This window comes from Rhopilema esculentum, chromosome 9 (assembly GCF_057945365.1).
Source record: "Rhopilema esculentum isolate cy_ngs chromosome 9, ASM5794536v1, whole genome shotgun sequence".
Classification (NCBI taxonomy): Eukaryota; Metazoa; Cnidaria; class Scyphozoa; order Rhizostomeae; family Rhizostomatidae; genus Rhopilema; species Rhopilema esculentum.
Window position 1 is genome coordinate 2210516 of NC_142823.1, and position 16650 is coordinate 2227165.

Here is a 16650-nt window from a genome sequence, read left to right on the forward strand (position 1 = left end):
TATTGCTGGTTCAATGGTATCGCGCTTGAGAATTAAAATATCGCTCTTTCGTTTCCTTTGGAACGCGCCCTAAGTCTTGCGGAATACTACACCTCTTTTTTAGGCCGACCAGCCATTACAGCCGAACCCAACTGTACAGAGATCAAAGATATCACACATTTCGAAATCCACGCTCTTGTGCTTGATTTTTCAAGCGAATTATTGGCAGCCAATTATTCAATTTGGGCATTAAATTGCGACAGTAAGACTTCAAACGCTTGAGTGGCTGGATGTGTTTTTGAGTTGGAAAACATAAAACTCTTTGCTATGGTATTGTCTCTTATTATCAAAAACTTGTCATCTAAACTAGCAAGACGCTTTTCATTATATTTTTCTTCAGCATTGGATAGGGCCCACACCACCAAGAAATGCAGGATTGCCATACCCACGTTTTTGGGAAGGAAAAATGTTTTCAAAGAGGCCCTGAGGCAAAGAGGTCTTAATGTTTTTATTTTCTGTACTATGTCTATTCAAGTTGTCCTTTGAAAATGCCCATTGTCTATTCTATGTCAAATGTCAAATGTCAAATGTATATTCAAATAACTGAAAATGCCCATTGACTTTTTGTTTTGATTTACTTAAATAATTGTCGTCGCTAATATCGTATAAAGAGAAAAGAGAGCAAGTTGACGCTGGCCAAATAGTGTAGCCATCTGATCCAGCGAATAGCATCTTTAATGCTGTGCTGACATATTTCTCATCATCTAAGTTCCTCAAACGCCTATAAAATTTTGAAATATTTATATGTTTGAGGAAATAATTGGGTAACGTCCAAGCACAGCATATACAGCGTCAGTTGTTGTTGATGATTCAACTCCTAATACGTATTTACAGGCTGACACATACAATCTTTCTAATTCTTGCCAATCATCTCTTCCCTAAATTTCAAAGGCATAGTTTAGGATCGGCATGATAGTGTGATCGAAAAGATAAAGAAAAATTCGGGGTTTGAATCCTCCCCACTCTCTTCTCTTGGCTAACAGAGAAAAAAAGATTTTCTACCTTATCTTCAATTTTTTTCAATATGCTCAGAGAAAGAGCCATTTTATTTAATTGTAACACCTAAATATTTTTATATGCAACACTTATCTATACACTTTTGTCCTAGTTTCCAAACAATTCTATTTTCCAATTTACCACAATATTTTCGTTCTTTCACAGTGTTTTTGCCAAGAATTACTTTCACATTGACTTAAAGAAATCCGCCCCTCCACCTTAGAATTCGTTGCGTTAGCCCTGTTTGACATTCCTAATTCACATTTATGCATTTTTTGTTGAGAATGAAAATGTCATACAAATGTTCTCAAAAACTTTGCTAGCAACTTCGAAAGTTTCTTGAAAGTTTCAGACTTGCGTCAAGCCTCTTTTTACTATGAAAACAGGTTTAAGTTTCTTGTTAAATTTATGGAAAAGACCTTATTACAAACAAGATTTTTATGTAGCAAGGAAATCTTTTTACAAGATTAGAAGCCTTTTCAATATCCAATTACTGTATTTAACCAAATTTGAAGATGGCGCGAAAAAGCAGAAACATAGCATGTTATATTTTTAAGGTAAAAAGATAAAAATTTTTCTCGTCTCTTATGTAAAACCGATTCCAAAAAGGACTTTAACAGTTTCAAAACCATATTACGAATCATTTTCAAACTAACAAAAAAAAACAACTACTGTATTGATCTTCATCTCTTAGACTGGGTCAAAATGACATCACAACACCTTCTGGTAACAATTGAAGCTAGAAGCTGCCGTCCCCTGGAATGGAGTATGTCCAGCTTAATTTTTCGCTTTATAAAAGTTGAAAAATTTCAACTTCTAAGGTAATTTGCCAATTCCACTGAGTGGTTGTACGCTCGACGAGTTTGGTGACGAAACTGGCCTTAACAAGCTCGCAGTTTGTGGTTATCCTCAAACTTGGCTTATCGAATCCTTTAAAAAATGTCAAAAATGGTTTTTAATTCTAAATTCTTCTTTAATCAAATTTAAACCATATTAACACAGAAATTTAACAGACTGCTGCATGTATTGTTCATTTGAATGTTTAAAGACTTACCTAAGAAGAAACATCCTTATCGGTCTATCTGACTGGTTCTGGTTATGCGCAACAGATCGACCTTATAATTCACTCGCTGGAATCATCTGTGAATATCAGTTATCGTCGTTGCAACTTTATGCTTTTGAGTAGCCTTGAGTAGGCTTAATCATATCAAAGTTAACGATCAATTTATTCGCTATCCGCTATGGGCAAATCTCCAGTTGGAAGTCTGATCCTCATTTGCTATTTATGTAGCGTTACTTTTGGTATGTTTATTTTACAAATATTTTATGCCACATCTTAATGCAACATAGTCAGTATTTTCTGTTACAGAATTAAGGTCCAAAATTGCAGCAACAGCAAGGGAAATCAAGGAATTTTACGCTTTAAGAACCGTCCAAGTTACAACTTTACTCCCAATTCAAAAAATAAAAACTTTTATTCCTAGCACTCTTTTTAAGACGCATTGAGGAATTGGATGGGTTTGAATAAATTCTTGCATTTGCATGTGCCGTCATTTTTATAAAACGTGAAGGCTTCACAAAAAATTTTTTTCTATTTCAAGGTGAGCTTTGTGAAATATCAACACGTGAAGAATCAAGCAGCTATTGCAGGAAAATACGCGATGAAAGTCTAAAAATGGAGCAAGTCTTTTACAAGCTGACAAAAGAGATTTCGATTCCGGGCCCAGCAGATGCACCCATGCCCCTTCTGGATCAACCTCTAAACGCAACCTTCAAACACTTCCTTACAGACAAATTCGACGCCCATTGCTTCAATATCCATTTCATTGTACTTCAAAAAATGTTGAATGGCATATCTCAGGCAGCATTGAAGCATTTTGCAACCCAGAACTTCACAAACTTTCACGAATATAACAATGTTCCTCGGTTTTTCAAAAAATCTCTAGGGGTAAGTACCGTTTATGTTTGGTACCATAGCCAAATAGAGTTAAAGTTCGAAACCTCTCTCACCCATTAAAATGTACACAGCTTTTAGCAACTAGGAGGGCTGTTTCATCGGTGAAAAGGGATTAGAGAAATGGGGGTATGTTTAGAATTTTGTGGTAGAAGAAATTTATTGTCGTGTTTCAAATATCAAGGACAGATGATGTTCAGTTTTTGTACCCCCTTCCCCCAGTTCAATTTTGATATCTTTACTCCAACTTGTAATAAAGGGGCTAGGGATGTAACACAGGCATGCTACTGGACACATGTTAATGGGCTTGTCTCAACCGCTCTGTCCAAAATTGTAGATTGTCTGGAACATCTAATTTTCAATGTTATATATCAGGAAACGTCTTCTAATGCAGGGAACAAGTTCTTAAAGGCTCAAAATTGTTATATTTTAACGGATCACTCTGTTGATAAGCATGTTGTAAATACGTTTCAACAAACACAAACTAGACAACAAATACCGACAGTAAAAAGAGATTTGCATCACAATTTGCTTTCAAACAACTCTTGAAAAAAGAGGAACTTACTAGTGCGGTAAGTTGGGATTCGTGGGGCAACTAGAAGGGAACTTCTCTACTAGTCTGTATGTGAAAAGGATGCCCTGTGCAAGACAGCATTAAAGCAAAGACACTGGAAAATACTGACAGTTTATCAACTCTAAAAGGCAGAGACATTCGACTGCATACTGTGAATCACCTTCAGAGAAAGCCAGTTTAGAGAGAGCCAAGCCCCCCCCTTGGCCCCCGTTATCTCGGTCCTTGATTCAGGACACGTGAATGAGTTCGTTTAATCTGACAGAAGCTATCTTAATTACTAAAAAAATAGCTTCAATAAGTTCATATAATCAAAGACTTTGTAAGGAAAGAGCCGCCATTTCTGTGTTGTTTGTGATTTATAGCCCCACGTTTCATCGCCACAATTGATTTATGTGCTCCTACCTTGAAGTTGCCTTCACAAGCACAATACTTAAAGGGGCGTGGACAACCAGTAGCCTTTGCGGGCGTAAGCCGGGAAGGCGGCCATTTTCGTGGTCCATTAAAATGGTGGAAAGCTGTTAGCACAAGCTGCGCGCAAAACGAAACCAAATAGAAGCTGTTCCCATCCAGAAATTTCCCATCGAATTTTCCTCGCTATTTTTGTCTTGCATAGAAGAACACAGTTAGAAAAACAAAAAAAAGCGAGCGCGAAAAGCCTGCTGGTTCCACAGGCCCCTTTAATGAACGTCCAAGCACAACCCCGAGAGCGTCCAGGCAATACCGTAAAAGTCTAAAAAGCACTAAAATAAAGCCAGATTATCCAACTTTAGCGGCCACGAAATGATGTTGACTCAACTTCATTACGAAGCCAACAATGCCAAGAAGTATTGTATGATTGCCAGAAGGGAAGTTGGCACGGCTTTTCGCGAAAACAATCAATCCTTTGTGGCATAAAGTGATTTAAAAAACTGATATAGTGGCAATAAAAGTTTTGTGTGAGGAGGAAGAACCGCAGGATAGGCTGTCCGCCGGATTCTGTGAATCTTGCAATGAGATATTAAAATGAAAGATATACAGGAACAAAGCAATACGGCGACGAGAATCCAATGTCACGAAATATAAGTTTCAAAATGAATTAAATTTGAAGAGTATACTAATATTTCGCCTCGGCATACAGGGCTTCATCAGAGTAAATGATGCCGGGGCGAAATATTTGTATACTCTTTAAATTAAAGGACAAGTGACACGCTTTTGGCGCCAAATTTTTTTTTTCTTTTAACTTAAAGTAAAATGCTGTATGAGAGTGTTGTTGAAATATTTTTCCTTTCTGATTTCATTTTCCCACTTAAAAACCCATTTGAAATTATGGCGGGAAATGAATCACGTGACACCGTGACGTATATTGTGATAATTTGTTATTGCTGCTACTGGTATAGAGTGCAATATTAACGTTAACAACACGCTTGTAAACGAATACAGTTCGTCTGGACCTGTCGCGTCGTGTTTCGTAAACTCTCTATCAATTACAGGAAAATTCTGAGTTATCACAATGTACGTCATAGGGTCACGTGATAAAAAGCAAAATCGCGCCCCCTGCGCCCCCTGATTAGAATTTTTGGTTCCAAACCAGGAAAAACTTACTTCTAAAAGATGATCTATAAGTTAATGAAAAGAAAAGATAGGGTGAAAAGTGTGTCACTTGTCCTTTAAATTTATTTTGAAAATTTTATTTCGTGACATTGGATTCTCGTCACCGTATTGCTTTGTTCCTGTATATCTTTCAATAAAAGTTTTGATTCCTTTAAGTGTATTGCTATTGTCTGTTTTGCCATTGTTTTTCTTCGCATACCAGAGCCCTGTGCTCCTATCTTGAAGATATCACAGCACGTACTCTAGCGCTCCAATGTGCATAGAGCTGTGCACTTCGCGACTGATAAAGTCTTACAAATCATGTCACCTAAACTAATACTTTGCAACGTAATAGCACCACAATTTCCAATTAAAGCAATTTCAAATCCAAAAAGCAAGTGAACAAATTAAAACCATCTCTGTCGCAACAAACAGCTAAATTTCGCAGCACGGCGTTTCTTACCTCAGGTCCCCAGGTCCCCAGGTGCTGTAGGTGAAAGGTTCGAAGATCGTCGCATCAGTTAATATTGAAAGCTTTATAACGGTTTCCATTCCAAAAAGCAACTCAAATTTATGAAGTATAAACTAACCATGGGCGTAGCGGATGCTATGAAACTACCTACAAAGCATCAAAAGAGTACCGGCATTCTTCGTACACAGCCACAGGATACCTATGTTTTCTCTTGAACTCAAGTGGTTGTTTTCTTTACGCACGCAGCACTGATTGGCCAACTTCGCCGGTCATGTGCTAGCATTTCTCTGATTGACCTTTTTCGATAATCAACTGGGAATACATTTTCCATTGTTTTATTTCGGACCCTTATTTTGTCATTTTATATCCTGATAAATGTAATGAAAAAGCTTTAAGTAGCATAATGTGAATTGTTTGCTTTTCTCAAAGACATTTCTAAGTTCATTACCACAAAAATTGTGAAATAAATGTAGGGTCGTTTTCTAGCATTGAAGGTAGTTGACTTCCGTGATGTAGAGCTATAAGAACTTTCATCCATTGTATTTTATATAGCAATTAACAAAACATTAGTCATAAAATGCGCAATCCCTTGAATTTGTTGCTGTTTTGTACTAATGTCAACAACGACTTAGCCTCATCCACGATCGCATGTTTACTTGTTGTTCTAGGTCAAAGTAAACTGCCTTGGGTGCTAGTCATAGGTCTAAATTTTGCTCATGTAAAAAATGTTTTAAAATTTTTGGATGAGTTTGAACATGTGCTGGTATGATAATCAAAAAGTTGTGTAGCCCTTTTTATTCAAACGTTTGTTGTTGTTTATATAACAAAAAACAAATAATTAGTTAAAAAAGCTAACCTATCTACATTTGCTGAGAAAGCTTTATTCCCTTTTTCAGTTGCATGATAAAGAGAAACAGAAGTATTTTAAAGATCCGTCGATTAGCTACCCTTTCGTGAAAGATTTTACAAAGAATGATCATTTTCTTTCGGATGAGTACTTTGTGGAAAAATGTCTGGCAGGTTCAAGTGTCATGGTACTGCGTCGCGTTACAAGAAGAGGTAATTAATCTATGTATATAGCTAGAAGAAGTTTATCTAATAGATACATCTTTGTAACAAACATTTTAAGAAATGTCCGATTTTACTCAAATTTTGCTAAGTGAACTGTTTATTTACATACCTCCTTAAATTTTTAAGAGAGGCATGGCTTTCCCAATCTTTCAATAAAAAGAATATTAACATCAACTCAAATTATTTATTTTGATCTGCTTTAAGATTACAACAAATACATTCAACCAAAATCCAACAGTAAAAAAGCATCAGCGAAATGTTTATTGAAGTTAGGGCTTGAGAGGGCGAGAGGAAACTTTCTTTACACTAATTACCCCTCCAGTGTAGGATCAGTGGCGTTTGCCCTGATCATTAGTTTAATAAGGAACCCTTCCCTTCCCGTCCCTTTATTCATTTTCTCTGTTTTCTCTTCGCTCCTTGTTTGAGCTTTTTCTTCATTTTCTACCATGACTTGAAATTTTTAAAGCCCGGTTTACACTACAAATAGCTACCTGGGTTCAACCGAGGTCGAGTTCACCCAGAGTTAACTCTGTTAAATTTGTACGCTTAACGGAAAGTGGGTTGAAACTGGGTAGGTTTTGCAAACACATGCACATTTGTCATGACATCTTTCACTGTTAAAAAATCGCAATAACTTGTAATATTCCATTTCCGCGAACAGCAGATGCAGTTTCTTTATATTTCGCAAAAATATTCTACAACTGTTCATTTCTTCAAAGATTTTGGTAATGGCATTTAATCAATTGATAAAAAAGGTTAAAATACTGGCGATTTTTTCACCACTATAATCCACATCCGCAGTAGAAAAATTACCCAAATTCAACCCCGTTTTGCGTTTCGTATGTTGGTTGCATGAACTTGGGTTCAACCATTTTACAGTTTTTATCCCCTATCGTTATTCAATTTGTACAATATACACTGCAAACGATACTTTTTGGCGCCAAACATTCTCAAGCTTGCATTGAAGTGCAATAAGATTTTTATATTCCTTATACAATTACTTGACATGACATTGAATTGACATTGATTTCTTCTGCTGCCACTATCAAACATTATCTTTTTTAATATTTTTTTAATCTGACAATAGGCAAAATTGGAACTAATTGGAATGTCCTAAAACAAAGATTGAATCCAAAGTTCAACTGGGGTAAAGCGATTCACTCTGTTACAAAAAGAGGCTGTTGGCAGGTACTAATATAACTTATATCTAAAAAAGGGATTTACAAATTGTGTCTCCTCCTTTTTTCTTCTTGTTGTTTCTTACATTTCAAATATGAAATATTTTTGATTTTGCATTCTACGAAATTATTAAGAAGTTTTCAGAATACCAAATGATTTAGAAAAGCTAAGGCCTTTTTTCATAAGCCTAGTATCTAATATCAAACACTGTTTGTAACTATTAATTTTCAAGATTATTAGAATCTAAATGAATTACACTGTTTCTTGTTAGTCAATCATTGGAAGAATGGTGTATGTTGCAGAATTTCCATTGCTTACTGGATTAAAGAACCTCCCCAACATATTGCCTAGAAAATATCCACCTGGTGTCAAGATGATCCCCCAAACCAACCCCATCGCAATATTTGCAAGTCGGTATAATCCAAAGAAAAGGAAATACGAGCTGAAACCGGTCGCCATTCAGATAGATGACACACAAGGTATGTGATAGAAAGCTTTTAACCGCCTAAATCTAGTCATACTGAAAGAGCTGCATACTGCTTCAACCTATCATGCAGCATTAGGTATTAACTTGACGATGCCGAAGATATCTTGATACCAATATTGTTGAATGTTTTGAGCGAAATGCGTTTCCTCCGCAGGTGCAAGATTCTAAACGCTTTGATGCACAATAAATTTGCATTATGTAGTCCAGACAGTTGGGCTATGCAAAACTTTTACTTTCTGAACTGCAATTTTCACGGCGTGGTATTTTTATCGCGACTGAAAATAATCCAATCATTTTTCCTATAAAACTAGCGGCACAAGTATATGCTCCATGCGATGGATTTCATTGGCAAGTTGCAAAAGCGATTTTTCAAGTCTCCAGTATGTATTACACACAAGTTCACGAGCATTTACTGCGCACTCACCTCCGTATGGAACCAATTTGTGTTGTTTTGAAACGGCAGCTATCCAAGTACCATCCTCTGCACGAGTTACTGAAATACCACTGTAGAGGAGTTATCGCAGTAAATGCAAATGGTTTAAAGGCACTTAATAGCCCAGGGGGTTTCCTGAACCAGCTGTTCGGATATGGACACGTTGGTAGTTACAAATTGCTGCAAAGAGGATATGAAAAGATGGTATGGAATGACATTGGTCTGGAAAACAATATTAAGGTAAAAATTAGTCAAGCGTCTATTGATGCAGTTACTTTTATTTCCCCTTTTTGTTATAATGTGCCCCTTTGAGGTGATAAACAGACTTTCACTGGAAATAGCAAACAACTTTTGAGATCTGATGGTGATATTAAAGTCTTCTTTCTCAGTAACTTCGAAATATCAACAACTTCAAAACATCGGAAGTAAAAACTTGCGGATAAATAAAGAGAAGATTAAACAGAAAAATGAAGATTCGATGCAACTTAGGCTCTTTACAATCTATCTTTGATGACGCAATCAACTAGAAGATTGTTAGAAAATCCGTTAAGGACTTTATTCTTTGCTTTTTGCAGTACACTTATAAGGCTTTAATTTGCAGCCAAACAATCCTGCCCAGATTTCTGTCCTTACCTTTGTGCAACCTTGATTTTTTCAAAATAATTTTAATGGCACGTTTTTTAAACCATTTTGCAATCGAATATTCTTTTTTAGGAACGTGGGATGAACGACAAAAAGAAGGTTCCTTTTTATCCGTACCGCGATGATGGCATCGTCGTCGATCGAGTAATAAAGAAGTTTGCAAGGTCTTTTGTTGATATGTAAGCCTTGTATCAAGCTTATCTACTCTTAATTGCCTTGTCGTCATAGCATGTTGACAGGGCTTTCAGCGATTAATGTCTTAAAATTGATTTCAATCATGATATCCCCTAATTCAAATACAATACCTCAACAATTTTTTAGAACAATCTCAAGCTGATGCTTACAACATATTCAAGATACTTCTTACATGAATTGTTTTGCAGATATTACGGTGTTGATGAAGACGTTCAACAGGACAGCGAGCTTCAAAGCTTTATAAACGAGCTTTCTATTAACGGAAGGAGGCCGCCAAACAATGGAACCGGAAGGGTGAGATGTTTAGATACTGTTATAGATTTCTCAATGCTTTCTCAGTATCAAATCTTTTTTTTCTGAGACGGAGTTTAAATTTTATTTTGCAGGTTAAAGGTCTACCTTCACATTTTACAACGAAGTTTCAAGTTGCAAAGTTTCTTTCAGAAGTACTCTGGATTCAAGTTCATCATGCTTTGATGACCTATCCACCGCTCGTTTTTGAATCGACAATGGCTCTATCTCCATCTAAACTTTATGCAGATTCTAGAGGATACAAGGAAAAGAATCTTGCCTATATGCTCTCAGGTCCTCAGGCAGCTATTGTAAGCCCTCTTCCGTCTTTTTTATATACCTGGCATGGCATTCCTTTTTAACTATACACTTAAGATTCTATCTCAATTAAGATCTTATACTGTCGAGATGACACTTCAACTAGTTTAATTACAATACCAATACGATACAGCGCCTCGATTGACTCTCTTTAGTTGCTGGAACTGCCTTCCTCGGCCACTTGATTTAAGAAGCTCAGTTTCAGACAATGCGACAAAGGTCAGACAAAGGGAGTGGTTATCAGAGCACATGATACATTCTAAAATATAGTAAAGTAATTCTTAAAAGTGTAAGATAATGAATACAAAGCAAGAAGCGACATAAATTTGTCTTTTTTTTGAAATAGTTACAATCAAGGCTGGCTGCAAGCATTGGAACTGTCCATTACGACAGTCTGTTTGATTATGGTGAAAAGCTGAGAGACGAACCAATGAAAAGAATGGTAGCAAGGACTTACAGGGAACTAATGGAGAAAGTAAAACCACTGCTTGATAAAAGAAATGAGCTAAGGTTGAAAAGGGGACAAGCCACATACCCATTCATCGTTCCTGGTTGGGTTCCAAACAGCATCACCACATAGAAAAGACAATTGTACCTCAAATTGAAGTGCACTATTTCATTTCTCGTTACTTGGCTAACTTATGTCATAATGCAATATTTTTTTTAAGGGCAATGTGTTCGCCTGTCGGTGAATTTTAAAAATTCTGGTTTTCATCAAAATGTTCTTTTATCATTCCGTATAACTTTGTTTTCGTAACCCCGAACAATTTTTGCTTTCTATGTCGATCGATTACTATATTTTTTGAGCAAAGATCTTCAGAATACATCTCAACTAGAATACATCTCAACCAGAATACATCTCAACCAGAATACATAAACAAGGCATTCTGCAAAACGAACCTAAATTCAACAGCCAACATTATTCAAATGTGTAACCAATAACCTAACATGAAAAGCAGCTTTAAAAATTAATAAACATATCACAAAGTAGGATTGAATTCTAGAAATAAATCTTGATATGCAAGGGACTTTATTTCTCTTAAGTCAAAATCATTTTCCATATTGTTTGAATAAAAGCATGGAAAAAACGCTTTTTTAATGAAATAAGCCCTAGTCTTATTAACATGGACTAGAATCTAAAAAAATTTTTAATTGTGAATATTATCATAATCACAGAACTACCTTCGGCACAAATAGGATTTTTAAAGCCTATAGCTTTGACATTTTTCATGGAAAAATTCATAAAAAACTCTCTTTAGGTCTTATTTTGAATAAATTAGCTCTTAAAAACTGGATATTTTTGTAAAACTAAAGCCTTGCCTTTTTTCATAGCGAAAGACTTTTGACAGAAAAAATCTCTTTTAGAGCAAAAATCTGCTTTCATTGGAGACAAGTCTTGATTCAAATATATTTGTTGTTGAAATGAAGTAAAGAAGAGCAAGATATTGGAGAAAGAATTACGGGTCAAAATTAGTCATTTTTGAAAAGCTATATATAGCTTGTCTATTTTCACGGCAGACCTTCACAGAAAAAAAAAATTCTTAGAGAGCGTAAATCTGCTTTCATTGCAGTAAATACTGGCTCGAACCTTCTCGTTGTTTATATAGAAGAGAGAACAGTCAATCTGCTTTCATTGGAGTATAGGCTTGTCTTTCTTCACGGAAAACTTTGATAGAAAAAATCTCTTAGAGAGCGTAAATCTGCTTTCATTGCAGTAAATACTGGCTCGAACCTTCTCGTTGTTTATATAGAAGAGAAAACAGTCAATCTGCTTTCATTGAAGTATAGGCTTGTCTTTCTTCACGGAAAACCTTGATAGAAAAAATCTCTTAGAGAGCGTAAATCTGCTCTCATTGCAGTAAATACTGGCTCGAACCTTCTCGTTGTTTATATAGAAGAGAGAACAGTCAATCTGCTTTCATTGGAGTATAGGCTTGTCTTTCTTCACGGAAAACTTTGATAGAAAAAATCTCTTAGAGAGCGTAAATCTGCTTTCATTGCAGTAAAGACTGGCTCGAACCTTCTCGTTGTTTATATAGAAGAGAGAACAGTCAATCTGCTTTCATTGGAGTATAGGCTTGTCTTTATTCACGGAAAACCTTGATAGAAAAAATCTCTTAGAGAGCGTAAATCTGCTTTCATTGCAGTAAATACTGGCTCGAACCTTCTCGTTGTTTATATAGAAGAGAGAACAGTCAATCTGCTTTCATTGGAGTATAGGCTTGTCTTTCTTCACGGAAAACTTTGATAGAAAAAATCTCTTAGAGAGCGTAAATCTGCTTTCATTGCAGTAAATACTGGCTCGAACCTTCTCGTTGTTTATATAGAAGAGAAAACAGTCAATCTGCTTTCATTGCAGTAAAGACTGGCTCGAACCTTCTCGTTGTTTATATAGAAGAGAGAACAGTCAATCTGCTTTCATTGGAGTATAGGCTTGTCTTTATTCACGGAAAACCTTGATAGAAAAAATCTCTTAGAGAGCGTAAATCTGCTTTTATTGCAGTAAAGACTGGCTCGAACCTTCTCGTTGTTTATATAGAAGAGAGAACAGTCAATCTGCTTTCATTGGAGTATAGGCTTGTCTTTATTCACGGAAAACCTTGATAGAAAAAATCTCTTAGAGAGCGTAAATCTGCTTTCATTGCAGTAAAGACTGGCTCGAACCTTCTCGTTGTTTATATAGAAGAGAGAACAGTCAATCTGCTTTCATTGGAGTATAGGCTTGTCTTTCTTCACGGAAAACCTTGATAGAAAAAATCTCTTAGAGAGCATAAATCTACTTTCAATGGAGTAAAGACTGGCTCGAACCTTCTCGTTGTTTATATAGAAGAGAGAACAGTCAATCTGCTTTCATTGGAGTATAGGCTTGTCTTTATTCACGGAAAACCTTGATAGAAAAAATCTCTTAGAGAGCGTAAATCTGCTTTCATTGCAGTAAAGACTGGCTCGAACCTTCTCGTTGTTTATATAGAAGAGAGAACAGTCAATCTGCTTTCATTGGAGTATAGGCTTGTCTTTATTCACGGAAAACCTTGATAGAAAAAATCTCTTAGAGAGCGTAAATCTGCTTTCATTGCAGTAAAGACTGGCTCGAACCTTCTCGTTGTTTATATAGAAGAGAGAACAGTCAATCTGCTTTCATTGGAGTATAGGCTTGTCTTTCTTCACGGAAAACCTTGATAGAAAAAATCTCTTAGAGAGCATAAATCTACTTTCAATGGAGTAAAGACTGGCTCGAACCTTCTCGTTGTTTATATAGAAGATAGAACAGTCAATCTGCTTTCATTGGAGTATAGGCTTGTCTTTATTCACGGAAAACCTTGATAGAAAAAATCTCTTAGAGAGCGTAAATCTGCTTTCATTGTAGTAAATACTGGCTCGAACCTTCTCGTTGTTTATATAGAAGAGAGAACAGTCAATCTGCTTTCATTGGAGTATAGGCTTGTCTTTATTCACGGAAAACCTTGATAGAAAAAATCTCTTAGAGAGCGTAAATCTACTTTCAATGGAGTAAAGACTGGCTCAAGCCTTTTCATTGTCTATATAGAAATCAGAGCAGCAAGATTTAGGAACAAATTAAACTTGTAAAAAATCGTTAATTTTATAAAGGCTATAGCCTTGTCCCTTTTTCAGCAAACCTTGACAGATGAAACTTTTTTTAGAGCATAAAGCTGATTTCAATGGAGTCAAAGTTTGAATCAATTTTTTTTATCGATAGTATAGAATAGAAAACATTATGATTAGGTAAATTTTTTTCTGTTCAGTATTGGTGTTTTTATCAAGGGAAAGCAGATTTTTCTAAAAGAAATTTTTTTCTCTTAATGTTTTCTGTGAAAAAGGCAATGCTTCATCTTTACAAAAATGACCGATTTTTGAGCAACGAGTTCTTCTTCAAAATCTTTCCGTTCTCAATTTTTATTTTAAATGTAAGGATTTGAATCACGTCTTTACTTAAATGAAAGCTGATTCACGTGTTAAAAGAAAGCTTTCTATGTAGATGATTTTGGTGTAAAACAGCCAGGATATCGTTTGATTGAAATGCAGACTTTTAACTGGTTAAAATTTCTAGGGTTAAAATCTTTTGTGAAAAAAGGCAAGGCTATAGCCTTACAGAAATGACCCTTTTTGACCCGTTAAAGTCTTCACTCAAATAAAAGCAGACTTTTTCTCTAAAAGAAACTTTCCTTGTTTTAAGGTCTTTTGTGAAAAAAGGCAAGGCTATAGCCTTACAGAAATCACCCTTTTTGACCCGTTAAAGTCTTCACTCAAATGAAAGCAGACTTATTCTCTAAAAGAAACTTTCCTTCTTTTAAGGTCTGTTTGAAAAAAGGCAAGGCTATAGCCTTACAGAAATCACCCTTTTTGACCCGTTAAAGTCTTACTCAAATGAAAGCAGAGTTATACTCTAAAAGAAACTTTCCTTCTTTTAAGGTCTTTCTGAAAAAAGGCAAGGCTATAGTGTTACAAAAATGACCCTTTTTGACCCGTTAAAGTCTTACTCAAATAATAGCAGACTGTTTCTCTAAAAGAAAGTTTCCTTCTTTTAAGGTCTTTTTGAAAAAAGGCAAGGCTATAGCCTTACAGAAATGATCCTTTTTGACCCGTTAAAGTCTTACTCAAATAAAAGCAGACTGTTTCTCTAAAAGAAAGTTTATTTTTTTAAAGGTCTTTTGTGAAAAAAGGCAAAGCTATAGCCTTACAGAAATCACCCTTTTTGACCCGTTAAAGTCTTACTCAAATAATAGCAGACTGTTTCTCTAAAAGAAAGTTTATTTTTTTAAAGGTCTTTTGTGAAAAAAGGCAAAGCTATAGCCTTACAGAAATCACCCTTTTTGACCCGTTAAAGTCTTACTCAAATAAAAGCAGCCTTTTTCTTTAAAAGAAAGTTTCCTTCTTTAAAGGTCTTTTTTGAAAAAAGGCAAGGCAATAGCCTTACAGAAATAACCCTTTTTTACCCGTACAAGTCTTCACTCAAATGAAAGCAGACTTTTTCTCTAAAAAAAAGTTTCCTTCTTTTAATGTCTTCTTTGAGAAAAGGCAAGGCTATAGCCTTACAGAAATAACCCATTTTTACCCGTACAAGTCTTCACTCAAATGAAAGCAGAGTTATTCTCTAAAAGAAAAATTCCTTCTTTTACTGTCCTTTTTGAAAAAAGGCAAGGCTAAAGCCTTACAGAAATAACCCTTTTTTACCCGTACAAGTCTTCACTCAAATGAAAGCAGAGTTATTCTCTAAAAGAAAAATTCCTTCTTTTAATGTTTTTTTTGAAAAAAGGCAAGGCTAAAGCCTTACAGAAATCACCCTTTTTTACCCGTACAAGTCTTCACTCAAATGAAAGCAGAGTTATTCTCTAAAAGAAAAATTCCTTCTTTTAATGTCTTTTTTGAAAAAAGGCAAGGCTAAAGCTTTACAGAAATAACCCTTTTTTACCCGTACAAGTCTTCACTCAAATGAAAGCAGACTTTTTCTCTAAAAAAAGGTTTCCTTCTTTTAATGTTTTTTTTTTAAAAAAGGCAAGGCTAAAGCCTTACAGAAATAACCCTTTTTTACCCGTACAAGTCTTCACTCAAATGAAAGCAGAGTTATTCTCTAAAAGAAAAATTCCTTCTTTTAAGGTTTTTTGTGAAAAAAGACAAGGCTATAGCTTTACAGAAATGACCCTCTTTGACCCGTTAAAGTCTTCACTCAAATAAAAGCAGACTTATTCTCTAAAAGAAAGTTTATTTTTTTAAAGGTCTTTTGTGAAAAAAGGCAAAGCTATAGCTTTACAGAAATAACCCTTTTTTACCCGTACAAGTCTTCACTCAAATGAAAGCAGACTTTTTCTCTAAAAAAAAGTTTCCTTCTTTTAATGTTTTTTTTGAAAAAAGGCAAGGCTAAAGCCTTACAGAAATAACCCTTTTTTACCCGTACAAGTCTTCACTCAAATGAAAGCAGAGTTATTCTCTAAAAGAAAAATTCCTTCTTTTAAGGTCTTTTGTGAAAAAAGGCAAGGCTATAGCTTTACAGAAATGACCCTCTTTGACCCGTTAAAGTCTTCACTCAAATAAAAGCAGACTTATTCTCTAAAAGAAAGTTTATTTTTTTAAAGGTCTTTTGTGAAAAAAGGCAAAGCTATAGCTTTACAGAAATAACCCTTTTTTACCCGTACAAGTCTTCACTCAAATGAAAGCAGACTTTTTCTCTAAAAAAAAGTTTCCTTCTTTTAATGTTTTTTTTGAAAAAAGGCAAGGCTAAAGCCTTACAGAAATAACCCTTTTTTACCCGTACAAGTCTTCACTCAAATGAAAGCAGAGTTATTCTCTAAAAGAAAAATTCCTTCTTTTAAGGTCTTTTGTGAAAAAAGGCAAGGCTATAGCTTTACAGAAATGACCCTCTTTGACCCGTTAAAGTCTTCACTCAAATAAAAGCAGACTTATTCTCTAAAAG

General features: G+C 35.4%; 1 protein-coding gene across 1 annotated transcript; it reads left to right on the forward strand.

Moving 5' to 3' along the window:
- Positions 1-2086: 2086 nt before the first annotated feature.
- On the forward strand, positions 2087-11023 carry LOC135689074 (allene oxide synthase-lipoxygenase protein). The gene is made up of 10 exons (XM_065206188.2): positions 2087-2337; positions 2637-2983; positions 6501-6663; positions 7763-7863; positions 8126-8333; positions 8653-9014; positions 9489-9595; positions 9800-9905; positions 9998-10213; positions 10567-11023. The coding sequence occupies exons 1-10, from the start codon at positions 2277-2279 to the stop codon at positions 10798-10800; spliced, it is 1905 nt and encodes a 634-aa protein (XP_065062260.2). The 5' UTR covers positions 2087-2276; the 3' UTR covers positions 10801-11023.
- Positions 11024-16650: the final 5627 nt, after the last annotated feature.

Coding starts and splice junctions, on each gene's coding strand:
- LOC135689074 (XM_065206188.2), top strand. CDS start 2,277: ATGGGCAAATCTCCAGTTGGAAGTCTGATCCTCATTTGCTATTTATGT. Junction 2,338..2,636: donor TTTATGTAGCGTTACTTTTG/GTATGTTTATTT, acceptor TTCTATTTCAAG/GTGAGCTTTGTGAAATATCA. Junction 8,334..8,652: donor TCAGATAGATGACACACAAG/GTATGTGATAGA, acceptor CTATAAAACTAG/CGGCACAAGTATATGCTCCA.